This window comes from Ictalurus punctatus, chromosome 12, assembly GCF_001660625.3.
Source record: "Ictalurus punctatus breed USDA103 chromosome 12, Coco_2.0, whole genome shotgun sequence".
NCBI classification, from domain to species: domain Eukaryota; kingdom Metazoa; phylum Chordata; class Actinopteri; order Siluriformes; family Ictaluridae; genus Ictalurus; species Ictalurus punctatus.
In genome coordinates this window covers 10884037-10911963 of record NC_030427.2, presented here as the reverse complement: position 1 = coordinate 10911963, position 27927 = coordinate 10884037, and the positions used below count along the sequence as shown (strand labels likewise).

Genomic DNA, 27927 nt, shown 5'->3' with positions numbered 1-27927 from the left:
ACAGGTGGCAGATAGCAGTCTCACCTCCACCCACACGCAGAATGTGTGGAAGCTGATGAACAATAATTGTTGTGGATCCAGTTCTGTGACACTGTGTGTGTCTGTGTGCTTGATAGGAGAGAGAATACAGGTGGGAGGGGATAAACCTGGAGTTCCTTCCGAGAGGTTAATAAGAGAGACGCAGGATACGAGACTGGTGGAGGATTAACACTGCTGCTCCAGCCAAAAAAGACAGACAGACTCTTGTGGAAATTAGAGATACTGGCTGCTGAGGTTCACGAAACATGGATACGCTTAGTCGAGGTAAGCTGAGTTAAGCCATTTATACGCATTTAGATAACTGTCTCGGTATGTGTTAAATTCATTAAAAATGGGTTCGTTACTGACTAATATGTTACCAAATACCTGTAACAGTTATATAAACAAATGGACTGTAATAAGTCTTAGTTCATTAATCAAGTCTCTTCACAATAATGACTAAAAATGGTATAATTATCACAGACAAATCAGAACATTTTAACGGTTTACTTTTGTTTCAAACGATTACAAACCTTCTGTGACATTAATTTGTGCAGTTTGAATGCAAACGATATGAAAATAGCAGCATGGTTGAAAAATGAATAAACTGTTAGAGTATATAAAGAAATACCACACACACACACACGTATGGATGGGAATATGAGTTCATGATTCTGTGCAAGGATGTTAGTGTATTTGGGCCTGCAGTCTATATTTGAATGAAACGTTTAAGTATTTGATACGAGTCCGAATCGTTTCAGTTACTTCCAGTAAATCTTCCGAACTTTACTCTCAGAAGTTCTCTTAGTAATGTCGCCTGGTGCGTATGAACACCTCATCAGCATTTCTGAAGGAATTAGATGAGATAACGCGATGCTTTGAACTTCAGATAGGTAAGTTCATTCCGATGAAAAGGAGTGATGCGTAACGGTTGTTCATGTCAGTGTGTGTTTGTGTCAACTTTGCTGAATGCTGTTAAGCAAGCTGGTCTGGGTGTTTATTATGGGAGTGTGTGTTTGTGTAAGAGCAGGAGTTGGAGAATGAAGTTTTTGCATGCCTTAAAAAAAAAAAAGACACACACCCAGACCTGAAGATACAAACACACCAGTGTGAACCTCACATGAGTCGTCCAGCATTAGTCATTCATAGAGAGGAATAAGAATGACGGGGATCTGCTTTCATCAAGAATGTGAATCACAAGATTACTGAAGCATGAGGTTAGAGGTTCTCAGACTGCGAAGCTGTCATTAGGACTGAGATTAGTTGCAACCCTATTATTCTAATAAGCTCGTATACAGATGATTAGGTGTATAGGTTAGCTTGGAAAATACTTCCTCAGCAGGATTACACTTATCTGTTCTACTGAATATTTTTGTATAATATATCATCTTGATATTTGACTATAGTAATAATAATTGAATGAATTTGCGTTTTGGTAAATTTCCTACAACAACAGCAATAACAGTTCTTCAACCAGCGCAAAAGAACCCATGTCACAGCCCCTTCATCTCCCTCCACTGGCTTCCTGTAGCCGCCTGTATCAAATTCAAGGCCTTGATGCTCACGTATAAGACCTTGTCTGGAACAGCATCCCCCTACCTCAACACTCTCCTTGAGGTTTACGTTCCCTCACGCAATCTGCGATCGATTAACGACCGACACTTAGTAGTACCTACTCAGTGTGGCTCAAGAACCTTCACACTAACTGTCCCTCAGTGGTGGAATAACTTCCAACCTCAACCTGGACCACAGAATCTGTCACTATCTTCAAAAAACAACTAAAGACCCACCTCTTCTGTGAACACGAAACTGACCCCCCAAAAAACCCCACCTTACTCTGGCTCTTTCACCTCGACTCTGCTCACTTTGCTTCTCTAGAACGTAATTAAAGCTCTTATATTGTAGCACTACTTGTATTGTTCTCTGCTTGATATATCGCTTTGCTTGTATTTCCTCATTTGTTAGTCGCTTTGGATAAAAGCGTCTGCTAAATGAATAAATGTAACAGTAATGCCAGCTGTAATCCAAATCACGATTTTATATTAATATGCTCATTCTGGTATCTTTATCATTATTGGTTCTATAGTACTGTGGAAGCACATTCACATGGACCAACACTCCATAATATACAAATTTAAAAAAAAAAAAAATGTTTTTGCTGTTTAACAAATGAAAAGCTTTCTGTAAGGAGATGCATGTATCATTTTCGGAAGGAGTCTCCAGTTTTAGTGCTTTGTGACTTCTACGAAAGTCTTCTAAGTAACGATGGAGGAAGTCAGTAACATGACAGGTCTACCTTAGCAGTTGAACAAGAACGTGAGCAAACTGCTGTTTAATGTTGCGATCACATCAGTGATAACAGGAACCTGTTTCGTAGATGTTCCACAACATGAAATGTTACTGTAAACGGATAAAAAGTACACGCCATTCTCGTCATTCACATACTCTTCAGCTTGGCTGTGTGTAAGAATATTTTCATGTTTGTTTCAGGTTTTATAACTCCTGATTTAGAAGTCACTTTTACAAATCCACGGAAACTCACTGTATATGTCGTTTTATACTGTGGCTGAGGCCCCTGAGCTTTAACTGGAATAACACCAAATGGTGAAGTTAAAAAAGTGATGGCTCCAGTGCAAAACTAGAGAAGCAAACCCTGGACACCACATTTGTTTGGGAAGATGTCTCACTCTCTCACTCTCTCTATTCTAGACTCATCTGGTGGCCCTTCCAACATTCCAGAGTTGCGCTTAATCCTGGTTGGCAACATTGGCTGTGGGAAGACCCTGACAGCTGACACGCTGCTGAATGACAGCTCGAGCATCAGCACCGTTATACCATCACGGCTGAGTGAGGTTCGGCGTGGAGTGTCAGAGGGACGGCACCTCAGAGTGGTCGAGACGCCACGCTGGTACTGGAAAGGCAAGCACGTTGACGTTAGCGTGCAGAGAGAGACAGAGAGGGCTCTCAGCCTGGTGGCACCAGGGCCACACGCCTTCCTCATCCTGGTACCCGTTGGACAGGTCACTGAGATGGATAACCAAATTCCCGCTGAGCTGGAGCGTGTGTTTGGCAGGGGCGCACTGGAACACTCCCTGGTGCTGCTCACATGTGGAGATTACCTGATAGGCCGAGACCACGAACGGTACATGAGGCAGGATGAGCCTAGACTCGGTCAAATGGTGAATGAGTGCGGAGGACGCTTGCATGTGATCAATAACCGCAGACCAGAGGACAGACAGCAGGTCAGATCATTGCTGGAGAAGGTGAGCTTTTTCAGACTTTTTTTCATAAATCTAACCCAAATTATACTCAAACACTGTTGAAGGATGGATTCTGATTAGTTAGGTGGTGTTGATTAATTACCTATAACAGCAGAACAGAAAGTAGTTCCAACTGCAAAGTGTATTTTAATGCACTCGGGCTAATATGTTATGGTTTCTATAGTAACACGTGTAGTAGCTGATATGAAGTTTCATGTGAAGAGGGGTCTATTTAGCATTTTTGGAAGAAGTCTGCAGTGTCAATGTTTTTTTTTTTTTTGTTGGGCTTTTTTTTAAAGAGAGGATAGTGTGGGAATGAGTGTTAATATCTTCTAAGTGACGACAGCAATTTCCTGGATGTTCCATGAAAAATGAAATGCAAGTATAAAAGGATAAACTGTACAGTGCGCCATTTTCAAAATTCATAATAATTTATAATAGTTGCAAAATTGCTGTGGTATAAGATGAATAAAACGTTGTGGGGTGTGCTGTTCTAAGGTGGTAACATTAACTCCACTGCACTCCAACTAGCGCTCTTGTGTTTGATTCCTTACGTGACCAATTATTCAAATATGCAACGTTATTTTTTTTCAGAGTAATTAGAGCTCATTTTTATTCTCCGATGTTCCACCCAAAGAACCAAACCCTGTGCTAAAACGCAGTTGTGAAACATTTACTGGCTGTTCCTGTCAGTTTTTCTTTACAAACATGGCCAAAGCTCACATTATTTTATTTATTTATTTTTTTCCCGATTAAAACTGAATCGTTTTCAGAATAGCATTATCTTGTGTAAAATGTTGCTTTGGTTCATCATATGGCGAAACCATATGGTGTAATTCAAGAGCAGACTGAGTTTTACCATCTCATTACTCGCTAAACGAAGCTCTCCTCACAACTCTATGGAAATGACTCATTAGAGGAATGAGCAGGTCTTCATTGTTTGTAATGTCTGGAATGTGTGGAACTCACTTAAACGACTTTCCCTGCCAGGTGGAGCAGCTGACCGAGAGCACCGGCGGCTGTTACCTGCCGACACCCATGCAGAGAGAAGTCGAGGACCAACTGTATGAGAAGGAGCGTGAGCTCCAGAGGAGGTACAGCCTGCGGGAGGAGGAGCTGGTGCAATCAGATCACAGCACGCTGACCCAGACAATATGGAGCGATGATGAGACATTGGAGGAGTCACGGAGGAGAGGCAAAATCAGAGTTAGGAGTATGGGACCGACGACAGGGAGGGTGGTATCGGAGCGGCTGGCCAATGGGCTTCACTCTCAGTCGCCGTATGAAGCCCCGCCTTTGGGACTCAGTCAGAAGCAATCCAGTTTCAAACTGAGTAAAGGTGCCACATCTCACTGTTTTTTCTTTTAAATCATAGACGCTTCATTTCAGTGACCAGATTTAAGTTGTTTTTTTGTTGGTAAATTAAGATCAATCGCAACCCAAATTTCATCCCCATGCTACTCTAACCCCGACCTCCTTATCTCCCCCAGACCACCATTATTACACAGAACACGCATCTCGCCACACACTAATAGCTACCTATCCATCCATACACACACAAATGCTTAGGAGAGCCTACATACATTATGATTAATATGTCCAGTAAGTTTATGAACACATGATTCATTACTTAAAGTCATTTTTTTACTCGTACAGATTTTAAAAATACATCATATCTGCAGTAAGCTTTCCATTTAGTGGTGACATGAATGACTTAATGTAATTCCATTGTAGTTGCTTAATCTCCGGAGTTTTCCGTAGCACTGTTGAGCTAAATAAAACAAACAAGCAAGCAAACAAAAAGAAACAAAATCCATGCACAATAGACAAGTTCAGATCTCAGAAAGTTCCAATGGATACAACTGGAATTTATTGTTGTTTTTGTTATAGTACCAGATGTGTGTTATATTCTGACCTTGCTTTATGCTCGACTTCATGCTTGACTCTTTCATCTCACCACCAGAGGGCGCCATTCTCAGTCAGCTATCCGAGAAAGAACAACCAGTCAGAAACCAGAACAGCCACAACTTCATTAACAGCAGTGAGTCACCCGACAGAACCTACTTTTCCTGTTGATGTTAACTGTGTTTTTAATCACAGTCTTCTGGTGAAAGCGTCTTTTTAATATTTTGGTCATCTTTAGTATATCTTTAGTTGAGTATTTTGGTCATCAACATGTAAAACACGCAGCATGTGATTGACTTTTTAATTAAGTCAACAAGTTGTTTTTTTTTTTATTTCTATCAACTCGTGCCTTAAAATTCTTTTTAAATATTTTTTTTGAGAAGCGTTAAATTTTAATAGCCAGTGATGTCAACACACTGTCAAAGTTTAAACTGCATCGAAAAACATGGTAAATGGTTTGTACTTATATAGCGCTTTTTTAACCTTAGCGATTCTACAAAGCGCTTTACACTGTGTCTCATTCACACACACACACACACACACACACACACACACACACACACACACACACACACACACAGCAATGGTAGCAGAGCTGCCATGCAAGGCGCTAACTTGCCATCGGGAGCAACCTGGGGTTCAGTGTCTTGCCCAAGGACACTTCTGTATGTGGAGCCATGTGGGCCGGGAATCAAACCGCCAACCCTACGATTAGTGTACAACCCGCTCTACCACCTGATCCACAACCGCCCAAAACAGCCTACTGTTTATTTTTTATGCCCTGCCTATATGTTAAATATATCCAGACTGTTTTGGAGGAGATTAGACTTTGATGGAGTCATGACAATAACTAATAATAAAGCTTTTCACTTCTTAGAAATGGCATACCAACACAAATTCAGCAGAAACAATACATTTTATTAGATTTTTTTTTTTTTTTTTAGTCACGAGGGGTGCTGACTTTATGGACCCACCTGTAGCGTGAGTTTGGTTTGGTTTTGACGTTTGACATTCAGTCCATCAAGGATGTTGTGATTTTGCAATCACAGAAATGAACGCAAATCCAAGCAAACTTCAGAGTATTCCGAGGATCTTGCCATTTTTTATTATTTATTTATTTTTTACAATTACCAAGACCCATCATGTGACATCATCACAACACGAATACAGCTGAAAGGTCTCATTTACCAACAAATATCATTGCGAAAGACTATTTTGTACAACTGCAGTTTCGCCAATTCAAGTAGTTTTCCACAAAAAAAGCGCAAAAAACTCAGCAAATTGTGCCGCAATTTTTTTTAAAAAAAAGCCGCAGTAAAATCTATCACTTTTGGCCGCAACGATCACAAAAAAAAAAACCCCTCCTCAAAATCCTGTATGGACTTATTATATCAGGACAACACTGAGCTTAAGAAGTCAGAGATCATGAAGTTTTAACTCTGTAGGACAGTCTAGTGTCATAACATTTATGTCAACAGCATGTGTTGACTGAATGTTTATCTCAGTTGTCTATAATGTGTAAGGAATAAAACATCAATGAAACAAGTTTGTTCTCTTCATCACTTACGTTATAACCTTACTTTATTATGTTGAAGTTACTTCCATAAAATATATTCAGCCTATCATGTTACAGAGAAACCAGAAAGGATAAAGCCTTCTGTCCTGAAGACTTTGCTGTCTCAGAAAATGTAAAGTTACAGCTTTTCCTTTGACTGTTACAAAGTGCTGATACTGGAGACTCCTTCCAAAAAATGTTAACTAAATGCCTCCTTACAAAAAACTGTTAATGATATTACACTTTTTTTTTAAAACTCTATTTATGTGGAGCATCAGTCATACAAATCCCTGTTTAAGTTGTTACTATAGAAACAGTAAGGTGTTAGAATGAGATCGTTAATATAACCCTTACAGCTAGAACTACAGGCTGAGCTGCTATTATAGAAAATGAATCAACCTTCCACCTGAACAATCAGAACAAACCTGATGTTGCAACTGTGCAACTTTTTTTTTTTTGTCTTTTAGATGTTGATTAAAGTTGTGCCATGGCATGTGTATACCCACCCAGCCAGGAAAACATTAGCCTGAAAGAACTTTTAAAATGTTTGTAATGCATGGAAATTTCTCCTCATTCTCCTTTCTTAGTCCATTACCACATCAGCACCATGGGTGACACCAGCTCTGCTCCATCTTCCAGCCCACCACGAATGGATGCCATTACCTCCTACTCTCCCTCCTCTGCGACCTTCTCCTCATTGTCTTCAACTGCCTTTTCCACTTCCTCCCCCTCTTCTAATGCCTTGTCCTCTTACTCCTCCACTGCCATCTCCTCTTCCCCTACCAAGGCTTCCTTCTCTTCATCTTCTGACGCCATCTCCTCTTCCAATGTTTTCTCCTCTTCCTCTCCCAGCACCAAAGCCTCCTTCAGGTCCTCCTCCACTGCCATCTCCTCTTCCCCTACCAAAGCTTCCTTCTCTTCCTCCTTTGACACCTTCTCGTCTTCCAATGTTTTCCCCTCTTCTTCTCCCAGCACCAAAGCCTCCTTCTCTTCCTCTCCCAGCACCACTGCCTCCTCCTCTTCCTCTCCCAGCACCAATGACTCCTCCTTTTCTTCTCCCAGCACCAAAGCCTCCTACTTGTCCTCCTCCACTGCCTTCTCCTCTTCTTCTCCCAGCACCAATGCCTCCTTCTCATCCTCCTCCACTGCTTTATCCTCTCGCCCCACCACTGCCTCATATTCTTCCTTCTCCAGTGGTTCCTCAGACGAACTGAAGCTGGTCCTGCTGGGCCGGACTGGGTCTGGGAAGAGTGCAGCTGGAAACGTCATTCTGGGCCGAGATGAGTTTAAGCTGCGTGGAGATGATGCCACTGGTGCCACCACACAGTCATGTGTGAAAGGAACAGCTGTGATTGGACAGAAACAAGTCAGTATTATCTGCTTCTTATTACATTTACAGCCTTAAAGCACATATTCCAATTTGCTCTGTCTTTCATAGAGTGAATGATTGGTTACTAGGAGAAGTTAGTAATGACTATATGTGGTGTTGTCTCAGGTGACAGTGGTTGACACTCCAGACTGGTTCTGGCCAGGCTGTCCCCCAGAGAACCTGGCAACACATCTCTCCTCCTGTATGGATCTGTGTGCCCCAGGCCCTCATGCCTTTCTACTGTGTGTTCCTGTAACCCTGCCTGGCCGCTCACACTTGCATGACCTGGGTTCTATAAGGAATTCATTTGGCCCCAATGCCATCCTGCGTCATACCCTGGTCCTCTTTACACACTCGGATTTGCTGAAAGACGGAAATGTGGAGGAATACATCGCAGCCAAGCGGCCTGAGTTGCTAGAGTTGGTGGAGAAGTGTGGTGACCACTACCATGTGCTGAAGCAAGGAAGGAATGAAGGGAATATAGAGGAACTGCTGGAGAAGGTGGAGCAGGTGGTGAAGGAGAACAGCGGAAGTCATTACAGCTACCAGGGACAGGAGGAGTTTGGCAGAGAAAGGACGACGCAGTTGCGGAGAGGCCGAGGAGTAGAGGACGATGTGGATCGAGCCCTCTCATCTACTCTGCATTCTCTGAGAGAGGAAGAGGAAGTTGAGCAAGAAGAGAAAAATGCAAAACCGGTGGAATCCGCGGCCTCGTCGGTCACCTCTGTGCTCGGCTCTGTCCTTCGATTTGTTGGGCAGAAGGTGGGCGAAGGTGCCAAGCAAGTGCCTAAGCTGGTGGCTGGAGGAGCAGTGCTCGGAGGCGTGCTTGGGCTGTACGTTGGAGGACCTGTAGGGGGTGCTGTTGGGGCTACAGCAGGATCTGTAGCCGCAGAGTACGGAAGACGAAAATACAACAAACCCAAAACAGACTGATGGATAATAATGGACAAATTACTAATGCAATAATGCTCATAGTCTCTACAATCTATAATTTAATGCTAAAGCTGTTCTTGATTAATATTAGCAATAAAACAGCTATATACTCCAAGATTATAACAGCTTCTTTTTGTACTACACATAGACTTTAGTCATTTTAGCCGTTTGTTCGACTGAGTGTTTCACTGACAAAGTGAAAGCACCAGATGGACTATTTGCAATGATACACAGTGAAAAAGCAAGCATAAAGGAGTTGAACAGTAAAAACATGTCATTCTGAATCTCAGTACTTAGTTGTACCATGTCAGAAAGGATATTTCTTACCAAAATTCTGCTATTAATTGAAGGCTTTTTATCTCAGCTGAACAGTTTGTGATTCACCACTAATGTAAAGTTGGTCTGCTATCTTATAATTCTGGTCTTTAAATACATTTTTGGCTGGAATGATGCCTGTAGCCACACCTGTAGCCGTTTAAAAATAAAATACAACTAGAGACCTCTGGTGTAAAGTGTCTTTTGTATGAGAAATACTGATCATGGTTTCGATGTTGAGGGTGGTGAGACTACCCGAAACCACGTCACTGCAAATTGACAAAACCAAACTTCTTGATCTCATGAAATTAAATTCCTAAATGAGAAATGAGAGACGTTGTTCCTTGTTTTGTGTTGCCAGATACGGAAAATTTGTTTAAATTTACTGACATGGTTCTTACTTTTGTTTTATTCCAAAATAAGAAGAGTTCCTCAATTTTTTGAGCTGAGTTGCAGTTTTATATTGATTCAGACTCTCAATTAATTGTGTAATCTAGTGCAGGGGTAGATTAGGTTTCAGTATTTGGTAAATTGAGATGCACTTGTGAATGCAGTAGTAATTTCTAACATATTATTGGTTTATTATTCAGAATAGTAACTTTATCAAATGAGTTTTTCACATTGTGTGCTCTCGCTCTCTCTCTCTCTCTCTCTCCTCTCTCCTCTCTCTCTCTCTCTCTCTCTCTCTCTCTCTCTCTCTCTCTCGATGCTTATCTGTACCTGTCAGTCCCAGTGTAGAGGGCGTGGCCTCTGTGCTTGTCAGTCCCAGCAAAGGAGGTATAGTCTGTACTTTCCAGTCCAGTGAAGGAAGTATGCCCACTAGATATTACTAGCATTATTAGGCCTGCCTGATCTGAATTATGAGGGCATTAGTTGTGTCCCTAATGATGTACTATACACTTTGCACTTACACTATGTACTCTACCATCTAGTGCATCAATTTCAGAAGTGTAGTATCAAATTGTCTCAAATTTTTACTAACTGGAAGTACAGTATAAGCGGTTTCCCAGTCAATGCGCATAACGTGATGCCCCTAGCTTTAGCAGAATATCCAGATGCAACGAAAATGAATTTCTTCAATTTACTGTTTGTCAAAGTCCAACGTGACCTTTTTTGATTCTGAGGAAATTGAGCTTGAGCATCAATGCCTAGTAGCCCCTCCCCTCTTCTGCTACGTAAGCAAAGCTTCGACTGTTGAGTTCATGAAGTGTCCAACATTCCACACTGGGTTTTTTTCGGTTGAATAAGTGCATTATTGATGTGCACTTCTTTTTGCTGAAATTTTCAATGTGAACACACCATCCATCCATCTTCTATACCGCTTACTCCTTTTCAGGATCACGGGGAACCTGGAGCCTATCCCAGGGAGCATCCAATCCATCGCAGGGCCCAACCAGAGGAAACCCCCACAGCACAGGGAGAACATGCAAACTCCACACACACAGGGCCGCGGTGGGAATCGAACCCCTGACCCTGGAGGTATGAATCGAACGTGTTAACCACTAAAGCACTGTGCGCCTCTCACCACGCACCCTATTTATACTACAAAATGGCGTAGAATAGTGCATAAGTATGCTATTTGGAATGCACCTATCTCTTCTATCTTGATTCAGACTCTAAATTATGTGTATAATCTCGTTCATGAGTAGGCTGCATTACAGTATTTGGTCAGTTTTATTGTTCAGAATAGTAACTTTATCAAATTTTGACATTATGTACTATCTTGATGCCTCACTGTGCCTGTCAGTCCCAGTGAAGGAGGTGTGGCCTCTGTACCCATCTACCTCAGTGAAGGAGGTGTGGCCTCTGTACCCATCTACCTCAGTGAAGGAGGTGTGGCCTCTGTACCCATCTACCTCAGTGAAGGAGGTGTGGCCTGTGTACCCATCTACCTCAGTGAAGGAGGTGTGGCCTCTGTACCCATCTACCTCAGTGAAGGAGGTGTGGCCTCTGTACCCATCTACCTCAGTGAAGGAGGTGTGTCCTCTGTACCCATCTGCCACAATGAAGGAGGTGTGTCCTCTTCATTCCCAGTGAAGGAAGTGTGGCCTCTGTTCTTGCTAGTCCCACTACAGGAAGTATGCCCCTGGACATCAACTGACTAGAGACCTTCAAAAATATCTTATTAGGCCTGGTCACCTGTCTTGATCAGACCCCTAAATGTATTTTCTATGAAGCTGATATGTATAAATCATTATAACTATGATTATAATTCATTAGAAGTTGGTAATGATCCCATGTAAGCAATTTTTTAAAATATAAACATTACTATCCATCCATCCATCTTCTACCACTTACTCCTTTTCAGGGTCATGGGGAACCTGGAGCCTATCCCAGGGAGCATCGGGCACAAGGTAGGGTACACCCTGGACAGGGTGCCAGTCCATCGCAGGGCACAATCACATACACACTCACACATGCTTCATAAAGCTCTAACAATTTTCTATAAGTAAATGCTTGATAACTTATAATTATGTTGTAACAAAAATGCCACTATCCTTTACAGTGCCTTGCGGTGTACTGCACAAACTTTATGGCTAATAATCACCTTTGAATATTATAAAGCAGTTAGCTATAACATGGGCAAAACCTAGAGCTCCTATCAGCATCAAACAAAGTGGTTATTTCATATCTTTGTACTTAAAATAATAAGTTGAGGGGAGACTGGAAATTGTGCCCCATAACCACTTAAAACTTTTTTATTTGCTGAATAAGAGAAGGCTGTTGCTAACTGTATGCAAAAGTTAGGGTTTAAATCCGTCTGATTAGTAATAAACACATGATGGTATGCTGCCACAGATAGAAAGAATATTAGCAGTAGCACTACAGGGTGTTTTTGTCAGTGGAAAACTGTGTTGCGTTCTTAAGCAAATACTGTACAGTATGATGCTAAGGAGACAACATCTCAATCTACATAATTATATCATACACTTCAATGATTCATATTTGTTTATATTTATTTACACACAGGGTGGTTTTCTTAATATGCCAAAAAATATGCCATCTATTTAGAATCGAGGCCAAGGGGACAGCAGAGACTTGGTTTGGCTAGTAATCAGTTTATGAGACGATGGTGTTGACGGTGGTATTAGCATGAAAGTTGAAGCTTTAGAAGCTGATCTGTTTGTGCAGAGCGTACAGATGAGGAGGTGAGAGAGCAGGAAAAGACTGAAGGTCTATGCAGATGAATGATGTTTTAGCTCATAAGTTCGTTACAAAATAACTATTGGATGCCAATAAAGAATTCACATGCTAAGTATAAAGATTAATATGAAAGTCATTCAGGATGAGTTTTTCCTGTATGCCTGATGTTTTTCAATATGGTGGTCATACTGGAAAAAAGTAATGTACAACTATAAGGTTTGTTTACATCAAAAAAAAAAAAAAAACACTTTATGGTGGACTTCCCACCAATGTATCGCATTTATTGCACTGCTTTGTATTACACTGAAACAGCTCCAAGTCATATCAGATTCAGTGGCTGGCTGCTTTTAATACACAGTGGGGGAAATAAGTATTGAACGCGTCAATATTTTCTTCAGTAAATATATTTCCAGTGAGGCTATTCACATGAAATTGTCACCAGACTTTGGTATTTACTCAAGAAATTCACAACATTAAAGTCCATAAATAAAGTTATGTGTAATAAAGTGGAATGACGCGGGGAAAAAGTATTGAACACCCTAAGAAAAAGCAGTTCTCAAGGCAAGGTAAAGCAAGGAACCATCTGAAATCCGTAAGTAGTTAGAAAGTAATTATAGCATTTGCGTTGTTTGCAATGCAACATATTATATACAAACAGCTGACCCTTTGACCCTGTTTTCCAGCTCTGTTTGACTGTTTTTTTCCAGTGTAGCACTATGTGTGTGTGTGTGTGTGTGTGTGTGTGTGTCTCTTTGTGGCATGTGACCCTGGCCAGAGGAAGTGCTCCGTGTCATCAGGGATGTCGTAACTGCAGTAACCACAGCAGGAATTATGAAATGTAGCAGGTGGCCCAGCACTGTGCCAGCAATGAGGGTGTGGTGCCCGCAATGCTTTGCTCCAGGGCACGGAGGGCACCAGCAGGGAGGTTTATCTCTGCAGTACAGACCACTCCGTCGCCCCCACTGCAGCCCCCCTAGGGCTTTTCATACAGTATCAGAGTCTAGAGATGGAGGGGGCACAAGCTGTCCTCGTTGCCTACTTAACGACTCAGCTAAAATGATAACATCCCCATCTAAAATGATACTCAGGATGAGAAACAGAGGCTGTGGCTCTCTTGCGGCCTTGTTACACACTTATGCAAGTTTCCCTTCCTTGTGGGATGTGGTGTGTGTTGTCAGAGAAACCGCTTGGTGGTGATTTTCATTTTTCATTAGTTTTTTTTCCGTAAGCTCCTTCCCATGATCTGTGTCAGGAAGTGGGCTGGCTGCTGATGAGACAGCACCAACTGAACACTGCTTCCTGGACACCTGATAGAGGAGAAGAAAGGGCATTAAGGATCACTAGTATAGTCACCATTATAGTCATGTATCTTTTGCTGACCTCCCCGGGTACCTGACCCTGCCGCTGACCGGGGACTCCCAGCCGCCTTGTGAAAAAAAACAGCCTTAAAAGCTGATGCTTTTTTTTGTCCAGTCCGATTCTCACAACACAACTATGTCCGGTTCCAGGACGTCGTCTAGTGATTTCCCCTTTACTCTTCTTTCACGCTTAGGTTGCTAGTTTCCCTGTTGTTTTGTTAAGTTTGGCAGTTTACAATAATAAATCTTTCGACTAGTCACTCCAACACCCATATCTCATCTGCAAAACACAATAGCATGCATGTGTGACAATATACTTGTATGATTTTATACCATACAATTAACCATATAGAGGTATATATATATACCTCTATATGGTTAATTGTATGGTATAAAATCATACCATATAGGGATTACATGACAATCCATCCAATTTCTTTACTTATTGTTTATGGGGGAACCTGGAGCCTATCACAGGGAACTCAGGTACAAGCACATCGTAGGGCACGATCTCACACACACCTTACATAAAATTTGGAAATACCAATCAGCCTACAGTGCATATCTTTGGCTGGGGGGAACCCCAAAGCACAAACATTCAAACTCCACACACAACGGGTGGAGGCTGGATTCGAACCCCCATCCCCAGAGGTACAAGGCAAACGTCCTAACCACTAAGCCACCGTGCACTCTGGGTTGTATAGCTATTCATTTAAAAATAAGCGGTTGATTAGTCATCTTTTCTATCATTAAAGCAAAAATGCTTTCAGAATATTATTTTTGGGCTGTTTTATTTGTGCAGCAAAAAAAACACACCTCAATTAGCAGCACAGAAGCTCCTTATAGCTTAATGATGGGTGGAGGATCCAGCTTCAGTAGAGTCTGAATGTGAGTCTGGTTCATTACCGCTTTGAGCTGGCTTGCACTGCTGATCTGACTCTAAACTGTCTGGAGGGGAGTAGGTAGAGATGTGCAGCCCATGATTCTGAGAGAACTCTTCCACACAGTGCTGGTGACGAGTAACTTACACTGCCACAGGGTAAAGGTTTTATTTAAAATTTACAAGACAAATCTACAGGATAATAAAAATAACTACAGGAGGAGAATATGTTTGGGAGCTGGTGTGGATTTACCAGGTAAAGTGTTAAAGGTACATAAAAAAAAGACATACTTCTTCCAAGGTATTCTTGTATGTGACTGTCCAGCCTGAAGTAATATCAGCCTATCATCATACATTTATCATGTTTTCTTTACTACCTGCCTCACTTTTTCCACCTCTAATAAATATATTGTTCATCTTTAACCCCTAAACTCCCTAGACTCATCACTAATAAATATATAAGCTACGCGTTTCACAATCATCTAACCAGAGGCCAGAAGGCAACAGAATTGACCCCATTGTCTTAGTTACTACACAAAAATAACTATAACTATAATAACTCAGAATTTTTAAATAATATAAACAAAAATATTACAAAACTATGAAATAAAGAAAATATCAACAAATGAAGGTTGACGGTTATCATCTTAAGAGATATTTAGAAATATAATCCTACCATGTATGGAGCTCTAGACAGGCAGCCATCTTGGATGGCCTATAACCTTTGGCCTAAAATCTTACAGAGAAAACACAAGGTCATTTTTAACTAGCTAGAAGTAAGGTTACTACGTGTGCAGCAGCCAGAAAAAAAAGATAACTTAATGATAACTATAAATATACTGTAATTATGTACGAATTCCATCTAATCTTTTAGATTGTTGTACAAAACAATACTAATTTGTCTTATTAATTATATTTGTCGCATTATTTTATGGTACATTTTAGCTTGTTTAACTCTTCAGTACAAAGTCCAATAAATCATGAAGCTAGCTTAGTCAAATATAGAGCATGCTAATGTTAAATCTTAACAAAGCATAGACACACAGTATATAAACCAGTATTCCTGTATAGACTAGTTTGTATTAAAGGTGGACTTGTAGGTGGATATGCAATCATTATTTTGTTTACTTCGTTCCCCGATACACCTGAAATGTGATGCTAAACTTTCAAAACTTTCATAAATATGATGCAGTAAACTAAGGGAAACAGAAGGAATTCATTATTCACAGGAAATAGTACTTCTGCATTGTTACGATCAACTACTGAAGCCTAAAAGCAATCCTATCAGCACGACCGACTAATTCCATTTGTAAATCATTCTTGACCAGAAATTTCTCACATGCCTCGTGTTCCAGGAGTTTCTTCCACTATTTTGTAAGAATAATTCATTTCTGATTGATGCTTTAAAAATTCCTCGCTCCAGATGCTAATTTTGCTAATAGTGAATGCTAATAGTGAATAGCTTGTGGGTGCTAACTGGTCTTCTTAGAGCAGGTGTTTCTGAGACACTGAATGCTGGGAAATTCCCTGCTATTTAAACATAGTGTATGAATCATACGTATGACATGATATTTAACTTATGCCAGAAGAGTGGAATTTTTCAATGTGCTTTCATACTTGGGTTTTTTTTTTTTTTTTTTTTTTTTTTTTTTTTACAGAAAAAGCACTGGCTGTAGCTATAACAATCCTTTTACCAGTCCTAGCTAATATCAGTAGCAGTTAATTAACTAGCCTAGCTTTCTAGGTTTATTAGCATTATTATTATTATTATCAGCAATAAAGGTTGGTTTAACTCTGGTGAGGAGGAGCTTGTTTGCCTACATTGTTGCTTTGGTGACAGAAACTCAAGAGAAGAGATGCTGACAAGTGTATCTTGACTGATGGTGCGTCACAAGGCATCGTAACACACTCTGACAAAAGCGCAATCTACCCTGTTGCACATCCTTGATTGAGCTCTCAGACATCCATGTTTGAGTGTCAGTTTTAACAATGACAAATGGAAGTGTGGTCTGAATGTAAGCAGCCATGTTTAGGGGATGCGTGTCATTTTGGAATCTGAAAAATGGCTCAACTTCAACCAAGACTTTAACTTCTGGCCAAAATTGACTGTACGTTCTGGTGGCTCAGAAGTGGTAAGTGCACCGCTTTGCTATCTAGGCTTGATGTAGACCTTCCGAACATTCGACGTAGATCTTTTCACCGATTTTGTAATAAAATCCTTCATGTTTATTTGCTGCTAATTAGACACACACTTCCTATTTGTTCCTGCTGTCTGTGATACACAATAGTACAAAGGTCTCCAAATACACAGCGTGTTTATTTTACTTCAAAGTGCCACAACATTACAAGGACAGTGTGTGTCCTTGTAATGGAGTCAAACATGAAAACCTCTCAGACGCTAAAAATATTCAAATTAAAATATTAAAACGTCTCAATTGAAACACTGTTATGGAGGGACGTAACCAACATCAATATTGAAACATTATCATAATAATAATATCACAATTCCACACAAAAATACAACACCACACACACACACACACATATATATATATATATGGCCCTATATATATTTTGACCAGTTTTTCCTCTTTTTGTCAGTTTGTGCTTCAGTGTTTCAACATGATCTCACAGGTGATGTCATCGGTGGTATCCACCCGCCATAACAGTCTGTATCTGTTCCTTCATCTTTTCCATCATCCCTTCACTAATACTCGTCTTAACAATCCCTGAATTCTGCGAGCCTGTAGTCTCCTCGCTGTCCGTATCGCCATAGCAACTGGAGCCGGGCGATGCAGTCAAAGCGATGACTGAATCAGTGGAGTCTCTGTTACGGTGGGAAGTGACTAACGCCAGGCGAACTGCAGGAGGTGGCGGCGTGATCTGAGATGGCGAGGTGCTGTCCGGGTGCAGGACATGACTGCAGTCTCTGTCGCCATTCCCCATCGTTTGGTTGGCACCTTTCATCTTGCTCGTGTCCTCCTCGGTGCTGTCCGTTAGGCTGTGTGCGGTGCTGTCGTTGGCTTGGTCATTCAGCAGCTTCACCAGAAAGTTGATGTACTTCATAGCAAGCCGCAGGATCTCATTCTTGCTCAGCTTCTTGTCTGGTGGGTGTGTGGGGATGAGCTTTCGGAGCTCCGAGAAAGCACCGTTCACATTCTGTTGACGCCAGCGCTCACGGCTGTTCGTGAAAACACGCCTGGCCAGCTTCTGAGGAGGACCTGAGAGAGAACCACAAACACATGTCACATAACAGCAACGAACAGCTCCAGCATGCATGGTATACATAATCCACAGAAACATGACATACAGTAATGTAGTTGTGTGATGTTCAAATCATGATCAAAAGGATGACACGCATGCAGCCAGGAACGGCTGGTCTAAACGAGCCATCTTTCACAGATAAAAAGACATGAATAGACAGAAAGGTTCATTTTTGGCATCAGTAATAATTTGCCCCACATCATACTTATTGTACCATCAAATCGAGCTTGTGATTTAATACTCAACTCTTTTGCTCAGCTCTAATAGTTCTATTGTCAAGAATGGCAGTGGTAGCTCAGTGGTCAAGATGTTGGACTTCTAACCAGATGGTTGTGAATTCAAATCCCAGCACCAATCTGGGCCCTTGAGCAAAGCCCTTAACTGCTCTGTTGTATAAATGAGATGAATTTAAGTCGCTATGGATAAGGACGTATTCCATAAATGATCAAGATATTGTTAGGTGTCATATTTTTAGCCTCCAATTTAATATCGTGCTGCGATCAGTACATACATCAGTGCGTCTTCAGCCAACAGTGGTAAGAGGAGTGATTGTTGAACTGCACAAGTGGAGGGAACTACCATCCCATGTTGGTGCTGAAGCCAGTGCTGAGTCAGGAAATCAGCAAACCTTTTAAAGAACTGAGCCATGTTTCTACCAGTTTAAGCGCTGAAACCTTAAGTAATTACATGTATCAGTAATGGACAGAGCAAAAAGGGAAAATGACACGAATGACTGAATGTACAAGCTCACTTTCAGACTTTGAGAATCATCATGAGAAGTTAACAGTCCCTTCTTCGGACGACCGCTTCACAAGTGTTTATCGAATATCCTTCAAACTCACATCCTGTCATTTTAATGGCAGTTACACTTAAGTTGCTCGAGTTGCAATTTCATGGTGACAAAATAACACCACTTCTGAGAGAGTGATGTGCCACAGAACTGGTTGCTGGTTCCGGATGTGGTACTACATCAAATTTTAGGCCTGAGATTTAATTCCTTGGGGTGGAAAAGCTCAGAACACGACTAAAACCACCACCCTGACACTGTGCATGAAATAGTCCTTTAATATCATGCCACAATTTGCATGAATTCTAATGAGCAAAAGTTATTTAATTGGACTCTTGTTATTTCCACTGGATATCCTTTTTCTATGATCACTGACTCTTGTGACTAACTGTCACTTTAATCCATCCATCCATCCATTTTCTGTACCACTTATCCTACACAGGGCCACAGGGAGCCTTGAGCCTATCCAAGGGAACTCGGGGCATGAGGCAGGGGACACTCTGGATAGGGAGCCAACCTATCACAGGGCACAAACACACACCCACCCACACTCTATGGACAGTTTGGAAATGCCAATTTCCTACAGTGTCGTTGAACTGGGGGAGTAAACCAGACTACTTGGAGGAAACCTCGAACCACAGGAAGAACATGCAGATTCCACGCACACAGGGCAGAGACGGGATTCGAACCCCAGAGGTATGAGGCAAACATGCAAACTATAATCTTAATAACTTTAATCTTAACTATTTACGACAACATGAACATTAGAGTTGACTAGTGCCAGAGTTCTCATATATTTTACAATCAAGGCAAAAAAAAAAAAAACCCCAAACATTTATGGACCCTGTCGTTACAGATGTATTCTACAAATTGTTTTAAAAAATTAGGCACAATATGTACAATAATCTATTTTCTGACTATTTACTGGAGCCAGAGAGTTCAAATGGGTTCTGTGGAAGATTTATGTTAATTAAAAACATACATAAACTTTCCACCCATAGAATCTATTCAAATTCTGATTAGAGAGCCGTTATAAATGTAAATGTAGAGTAATGTAGTTGACATCATTTATAGCCATACCCCGTAACAAAAAAAATAAAATAAAATGATAGACTCCCCTAGTTATGCTGGTACTCCCCAGACCTTAATTGGAGAACCGTACGACTAGATAGGCCTGTGGAATGTGTTAACTTACAGTCAGTGAGATCCAATTCAAAGTGGGATGATGGTCTTCTCTTAACACGGTTGTTGCTGAAGAAACCATAACTACTGGAGGGACTAAGGAAAGCGCTGCAAGAGGGAAAAACAAAGTAGATAAAAAAAAAAAATGTTTAAAAGGCAGATTTGATCTGAAAACCAATCATATTTTAAAGACAATCATTAATGTGGCCATTTGTAATCCTGTAATCTGTTCCCAGGAAACAAAAACAGGCTGTCGTAGCAAATTACACAGTTTAACCACCATTTCATGGAGGGGTAAATCCATAAAAAGCAATTATCTAGGGTTTGATGAGTTCCTGTGGGAGTTCCTTTTTGATTGAGATGATGTGACAAGTCGAGACCTGACTTCATTACATCTGTACAGTGAATGATTGAGCGAGTCGATGTAGATCTTTACCTGTTCCAGACACAGGACCATGCAACAGTTTTCGAAAGTCAGGCTGCTTGTTAAATTAGAACCTTTTCTACATATCTGTTTTCCTTGAAATGTTTTGAGGAACTTGACCTCATTATGATGAGTCAACCACAGAGGATATAGGGGTCATACGTTTGGCCTTCGCAAAAGTTTTTAAAACAAAAACCTCCAGAGACACACTTTATGTACAACTTGTTCATATGTTATGCATAAACTGCAAATATGTATGACCACTCAATATTTTCCACTCAGTCTACTGGAGAAAATATTTCTCTTTCCACTAATAAATCCTTTTCATTGGATTTTATAATAATTGCATTTCTCTCTCTCTCTCTCTCTCTCTCTCTCTCTCTCTCTCTCTCTCTCTCTCTCTCTCTCTCTCACACTCTCTCTAAAAAAAGGAATATTTAAAATAGATTTTCTGAATTGAAATCCTCCTACAAGCAACATTTTGCTTGTATAGCTGATAAAGGTCTAAAACATCCTGTTTCTTTGGAAACTTTGTGAACTATGCTTCATTTTTCACAAAGTTTCTAAAGAAACAGGACGTAACTTTTCAACAAACAATAAAAAATATACAATGAGAATTAAGAAAAACATTATAACTATACAGAGAACTGCATCCAGAACGCTCTCCAAAATTCACGCTACTGAAGTCTCTACTTCTTGGTCAGGGAGCTGTCGGTCCAAATCTCACTAGCCAATGAGAGTAAATCACTGTTAATCCCGCCCACACAAGAGGTTTGTGCCATAATGCTGAACGTAAACTTGCGGAGCGTGTTTAGTGAAAATGAAGCTTAGAAAACTGTTAGCAAACAACGTGTTTATTTGAAGACCATGTTCAATTGTTGCCATTGAGTTCACTGTTTTCAGTTTCAGAAGGTTTTTCTTCTCTCTCATTGTTCATATATGTTCATTTCTTGGAAAGTTACGTTCAATTCTTTTGGCACAAAAATTTTATTCCATATAAACTACATATATAGATGTAGTTTGTGAAGCCTGGGAAACCTATCAGATGTTAATGACACAAAGTACATTGAATTGGAGTTTAATGCCTATTATTTTACACCTCAGCTTTAGCAAATCATAAATATATTTCACCAAAATCATGTGTATAATGTTTACATTTATTTTTACTTTGCCTAGGCTTCCTGCAAAGACTTTCCTGCAAGTGTGATTTCTTCACGCCTTTTAAATATCATGCCTTGATCAAGTTGTTGCATAGCTTTTGTGATGCGTATCTGCTCACCACGGTTATAAAGAGTGGTTATTTGAGTTATCATAGCCTCCCTATCAGCACAAACAAATCTGGCCATTTTCCTCTGATCTCTCTCATCAACAAGGCATTTCTGCTCATTGGATGTTTTTTGTTTTGTGCACCATTCTGCATAAATTCTACAGACTGTTGTGTATAAAATCCAAGTAGATCAGCAGTTTCGGAAATTCTCAAAGCAGCCCTTCTGGCACCAAAAAGTCACTGAAATCACACTTTTTCCCATTCAGATTTTTACTGGAGCTCTTTAACTGTACCTGCATAATTTTATGTATTGTGCTGCTGCCACATGATTGGCTGATTGGATAATTACATTAATGTAATTGGAAAGTGAATGGTGAGTACTTTATTGATTTGTTTTTTTTGTTTGTTTGTTCATTTGTTTTTTACTATAATTTATTGAATTTGAAGCCTAAGACACAAAGTTTGCCGAAAAACAGGAACCTTTCAATCACCCTGCACACTTCTTTTGCGCAATATGGAAATCATATAATAGAATTTCAGTATTTACATAACAGCAGTAGAAAGACGTTTGTAGCATGGCGCTGCAAGGGAACAAAAGAAGGCAGACAAATGCTTGTGCAATAAGTCATGGGTTGCTGTTGTAGTAATCGGTCGCTGTTTTTTTTTTTCCCTCGCTAATTTCCTGAAAACATTGTAAGCACAAAGATCAAGAGAACATCATTCATTGAATGCTGAAAAGACAATTTGGCAACCCTATAAACAGCCAAAGCTAGATCAACATCAGTCTAATCTGTTCCTGTCTTGTTTATCGAGCCGTGTCAATAAATGAGGCTTCATCAATAACTTTTGAAATAAAGTCAATTCAACCTGAGCTTGACTGAACAGGCGAGCAGACTGCTTTGGTTTTGTCATACAGCATCAGTACAAGAGTCAATACTGGTGAGCGGCAGTCCTCTATTTAATTGCATACTGTAGGTTCTAAATGTTAAAGAAATACTTCCAGACATCCTAAATGCACTATAACAAATGAAAAGTAGTGCTAGATTCAGGACAAAACAGACTGAATAATGCTAGTTCATTGACTTTAGCATTAATTCAGTCCACAATAGACTTACTCTTTTTCTATGGTCTTCATAGTTTTTTGACCATGTGACACTGATATACTTACATCCTCTTCTTTTGGCATGCCAATCTTATACAATAACGCTATACCTACATAAAAAGCTACAAGCTATCACAACCCCAGACTGAGGCTTACTAGCAATGAACATTTCTCACCTGCTCGTAAGATGAAGATTAGGTTATTACAAGTAGAAATACCAGGAAGTCTTTGTGTATCCATGATGTGTCTAATATGTGCACTCATTATATATTCTATACACACGTTATTCTCAACACAATTTACATTAAACCTATTTTTTAAATATTGATAACTTATGACTGCCTACAACTCATACATACAATTGTTTATTGAACATTTCTTCCTGTTATGTACATCCATCCATCCATCCATCCATCCATCCAGCCATTTTCCATAACGCGTATCGTACACAGAGTGGCGGGGAGTCTGGAGCCAATCCAAGGGGACTCAGGGCACAAGGCAGGAGACACCCTGGACGGGGTGCCAATCTATCGTAGAGCACAATTGCACACACACTCACATGCACACTACCGACAATTTGGAGAACATTCAACTCCGCGCACACAAGGCGGGGGACACCCTGGACGGGGTGCCAATCCAACCTAGTGCACAATCGCACACACACTCACACACATTACAGACAATTTGGAGGACATGCAAACTCCATGCACACAGGGCAGAGGTGGGAATCGAACCCCCAACCCTGGAGGTGTGAGGCAAATGTGCTAACCTCATGTGATATTATGATATGTAAAATAAGAGGTAATGTGAAAGTATAGCACTGTGAGCTGTTACCTATTGAGTAAAGGGTGTCCAGGCAGGTATTGGTGAGGCAGGAGAGCTCTCGGTGGAGGCACCGTGGCTGTCGGACCCCCAGAGAAGGCGGCTAGCTGTGCCAGTCGGAGCTCCCCAGGTCCGTGTGGCACTGTGGGTATTGGGTGGAGTGCGGTGAGCTGAGCAGCAGTTATAGGGATTGGGGGCAGAGGGGGTTTACTGTGAGCCAGACTGATCACAGGGATGTTAGGGGGCAGTGGAGCAGGGGATGAAGAGGGAGGAGAGGAGAGGACGACAGTGGAAGTGGAATTGGACGTGGATGTGGCTGTGGAAGTGGAAATGGAAGGGATGCTTGTGTTTGGGAGTGAGGTAGCAGGTTCAGGTGCTGTCGCTTTCTCCTCTACATTGGCCTCCTCAGTAAGTTGCGATATAGCAGGACTGCTGGGGTTTGTGCTCGTGCCACTCTCTATACCATTAGCCTCGTTAGCTGCAGGGCTGCTGGTGCACGGCGAGTGAGTGTGTGGAGGAGTTAAGGGGTCAGTCATTGACAAAGCAGGGGATGGGGATACAGTGGACTCCAACTTCTCCATCATGGTCTTCTTCTTTCTGTCTCTCTCTCTCTAGCTAGAGAGTTGAAACTCTGTGTGTTCTATGCCCTCACACACTCAAAAGTGTTAAACGTCTTTGCGTCTTGGCTTGTGTGGATCAGTGCATGTTGATGACATTTCTCAGAAGATTTGTGAATCTTCTTGCGAATACTCAATCATATGCCTTAGTCAGGCAATCTGCGATGTTTTGTCTGTAGATCCCTTGTCGTCAGTCTCATCAGGGTGCATTTAGTTTTATTTTCAGTTCAAACGCCACTCAGAGGGGGTCTAAACAAATGCAAAAGATCATCAGAGGTTGCAGAGATGTGAGACTGTGGCTCATAAATTGGCGTCCATAGCCTGCAGGAGCATAGACATGGGTCTGTGGTTGAATTATTGTAGATCACTATCTACTATTAATGTGTGTATGATTATACTACAGGTGAATAAAGTGTTTAAACACTATCACAATCAATCTAAGCCACTGGATTGCTTATATTCTTAATTTAAAAAAAAATAAAAATACGGCTTTGTCTAAATAAACAAGCGTACATTTGAATACTTTGCATAATTAGCAAATTCAACAATTGGTCGGAGTTAATCAAGATTTTGATCAGCTCCTCTGTAATAATCTGTAATAAATTGGCATATAGGAATGCTCATGTAAAATATCAGACATTCAGGCCATGATTTAAAGAAACTATTACCACTGCTGTGATCACAAATAAGCAAAACCAGTAAAATAAACATATTATTGTTCAATTTTGAGATTTTTATTACCTCATTATAAGTAGATGCAATTTATCCAAAATTGGCATTTCTACCTGTTCGTGTCTTTAAATGCTAGTAAATTTAACCGCTCAGTTAAATGGCATGAATATATATATACATACATGAATCTATATAAATTGCATTTTATAATAAAACAGGAAAAGTGCTGTTAATAGGATGCAAATATTGTAACTATTAGGTCTGTATGTAGAAAGATGAGAAACAAATAAGCTTCAAAGCCATAAATAAATAAATAAATATCACAGTCCACATTTGCCTAACCTATAATTAATTCATTTATTGATTATACTTCATATATATATATATATATATATATATATATATATATATATATATATATATATATATATATATATATATATATATATATACACTGAAAGGGGTCACTGTATGCAAAACATTTGAGAATAATAATACTTTATGAACACTTATATAGTTTATTATATCACCGTTAGTATTTGGATCTTACAAGCACCCTTAAACGAGACATACAATTGTTGTCTTGGAACAGTTTTGTAAAAGGGGACATTTGAGCCAGTATGGTCCCCATTTCTATCATATCATTTACAAACATATTTCAGTATTTTGACAAATCATGTTCTGTTTAGTTGTACACATACTGATTCAGTTTAATACCAATCTACATCCCACGATGAATGTGAAAATAAGGCATTGCATTTAAAGCAAGGCAATGTGAGTTATTCACTTTCATCACCAGTGAAAAATAAAACAATGCGCCGCTGATGACATCGGTTTTGGCGAGAATAAATATACGCGTTCTGGTGACAGATAAATTCACCCGGCCTTGAATGATTCATGATTTGCTTTTGCAATCTAGATCCTTCCCCATTTCCCCCTTAGTCCTCTTCCTCAGATACCTACTTCCATTCACCGAGTGTGTTTCCCCTTTCTGCTTAAGCTTATAAATATATTTCTATTTCTATATATTATACATAAATCTAAATATGTGTAAATGTGTGTTTAAGGAAAGTCACCATGATGTATGATGTCATATTCAAACTTACACTATAAACATTCAGACCATTTACATTAGGCAATGGATCTGTATGTCAGTTCATTTATTTATCACCATTACAGTAAATTCATTGCAATTATTATATAATATTTGCTATTACATAGAATTAAGTGCCTTAAGGTACTGTCTGAATGAATCATTACATGTATTTAATGAATTATAGCGTCTATTATATTTATATAGAATTCTAGAGATATAAATATCGACAATAATAAAACATACTCACGATTGAAAAATGGCATGATTGAATAATCTTCAGACACGTACAGAGTTAATAAGTATTTATTACAGGAAGTCTACTAATAGACTTAAATTAAATCCCTTCATGTTCAGATTTATGTAAAGACAAAATATTGCATAGAGTATACTGCTCATGTATACGAATAAATGAAGATTTAATGTATAAAACAGTGTGTGGTTTACTACACACTCTTAAAGTATTCATTTACACTTAAAGTATTTATTTCTAATTAGTATTAAAGATGTCTGTCATTATTATTATTATTATTATTATTATTATTATTATTATTATTATTATCGTCATCATCATCATCATCATCATTACTATTATACTGAAGTGTACAAATTATTACATATTTAGTAGAAGTATATTTAACAATATAAAACTCCTGAAAACTATGCAGTCCTGATCATAGTATTATACGTCTCTACCTTCCATTTATTCTGAACAAAGATAACGCCTTATAAGACTAAAGTGACAAAGTGTGTTTTAATCTGGATTTAAAAACATCAATAAAGCATGCATTCCCTTGAACACTATGTAACGCTTAATAAACTGGCAACGAACCGTGCACGTGTCTGTTTATGCGATAAATGTGTTCACTGCTCCAGCCAGTTAAGGTTTTAGGTTGCATGTAAATATATATCACTGAAATTGTTTAATAAAAGATAAAAGAGCTCAGTCCTGTAGCAGTCTAACAACAGAGCAATGTCGTTAAAGTCAACTTCCTTATAATAGACTCACTGAGAGCTTCTTTAAGGCACTTACCATGTTTGTGGATAGAACGTTGATCACACCTTTACACACCCTTGCATTGGACTCTCCACTATTGGAGTGTGTCCTCATGTCCTCGAGTGCCTGTCTTCTGCGTGACAAACGCAACGTCCTATTCCATCACACCTTCTAATCCCTCCTCACTAACTTTCTCTCTCTCTCTCTCTCTCTCTCTCTCTCTCTCTCTCTCTCTCTGTCGCTCTCTCTCTCTTTCTCTCTCTGTCGCTCTCTCTCTCTGAGTTTTCTTATGTTCACCTTCCTGTCCTTAAAGCAAAAATACTCAAATGAACGGCTGATGTCTCATATCAGTGACTATGTACAAAAGAACAAATCAGAAAGAAACATTAACTTATATTTAAGGTTCTATGGGTTCTAGTGTATCACTGAGAACCTATTTTGTAAATGCAGGTGATGGATTTAGCTTCCAGTCGCCGTTCCATCGCTCTTTCGTTTCTCTCTCTTTCCATTCTCTTTCTTGCCCTTACCTTCTAATCCCAAAGAAGACATTGTGCTCCTGTTGGTGTCCATTGGATGGGAATGTACTGGACTTTACAGAAAAAGGGAGCGAGAGAGACAGTGAGAGTGATGGGTGAGAGAGAGAGAGACAGACAGAGTGAGAGACACAGGCAGAGAGAGAGAGAGAGAGAAGGGAGGGAGAGAGGGAACAGTTTTCCGCTCTCTGCTGGACAGGAGGATGTACTCATACAATATGGTGAGTGCTGATAAGAGACTCAAAAACTGCCTGCGGACCTTAGATAAGGAAATATACCCCCCTTATACCCCCCAACGCACACACACACACACACACACACACACACACACACACACACACACACACACCTCACCCTGGTCAGTCCTGGACTCCAGAGGTTCTTGGATCACAGTTAGAAGGAAGCTGGTTTTACATCACAATTGAATAAA

General features: G+C 40.1%; 2 protein-coding genes across 5 annotated transcripts; one reads left to right on the top strand and one right to left on the bottom strand.

Annotated features, from left to right (window-relative positions):
- The first annotated feature begins 145 nt into the window (after positions 1 to 145).
- Positions 146 to 9539, top strand: LOC108273084 (uncharacterized). The gene is made up of 6 exons (XM_017482077.3): positions 146 to 303; positions 2728 to 3281; positions 4269 to 4617; positions 5242 to 5319; positions 7326 to 8104; positions 8234 to 9539. The coding sequence occupies exons 1-6, from the start codon at positions 285 to 287 to the stop codon at positions 9038 to 9040; spliced, it is 2586 nt and encodes an 861-aa protein (XP_017337566.2). The 5' UTR covers positions 146 to 284; the 3' UTR covers positions 9041 to 9539.
- Positions 9540 to 17035: 7496 nt separating this feature from the next.
- lyl1 (LYL1 basic helix-loop-helix family member) lies at positions 17036 to 27661 on the bottom strand. Of its 4 annotated transcripts, none has more exons than XM_053684256.1 (4): positions 27001 to 27661; positions 23598 to 24523; positions 19984 to 20078; positions 17036 to 17958 (listed from the first exon to the last, which is right to left on the bottom strand). In XM_053684256.1, exons 2-4 carry the CDS (start codon positions 24167 to 24169, stop codon positions 17378 to 17380), a joined length of 1248 nt encoding a protein of 415 aa, XP_053540231.1. In that variant the 5' UTR covers positions 24170 to 24523; positions 27001 to 27661; the 3' UTR covers positions 17036 to 17377. The 4 variants fall into 4 exon arrangements, with proteins under 4 accessions (XP_053540231.1, XP_017337914.1, XP_047014985.1 ...); XM_017482425.3 differs by having other exon boundaries at positions 23598 to 24451; XM_047159029.2 differs by having other exon boundaries at positions 27492 to 27661.
- Between the last annotated feature and the right edge of the window lie 266 nt (positions 27662 to 27927).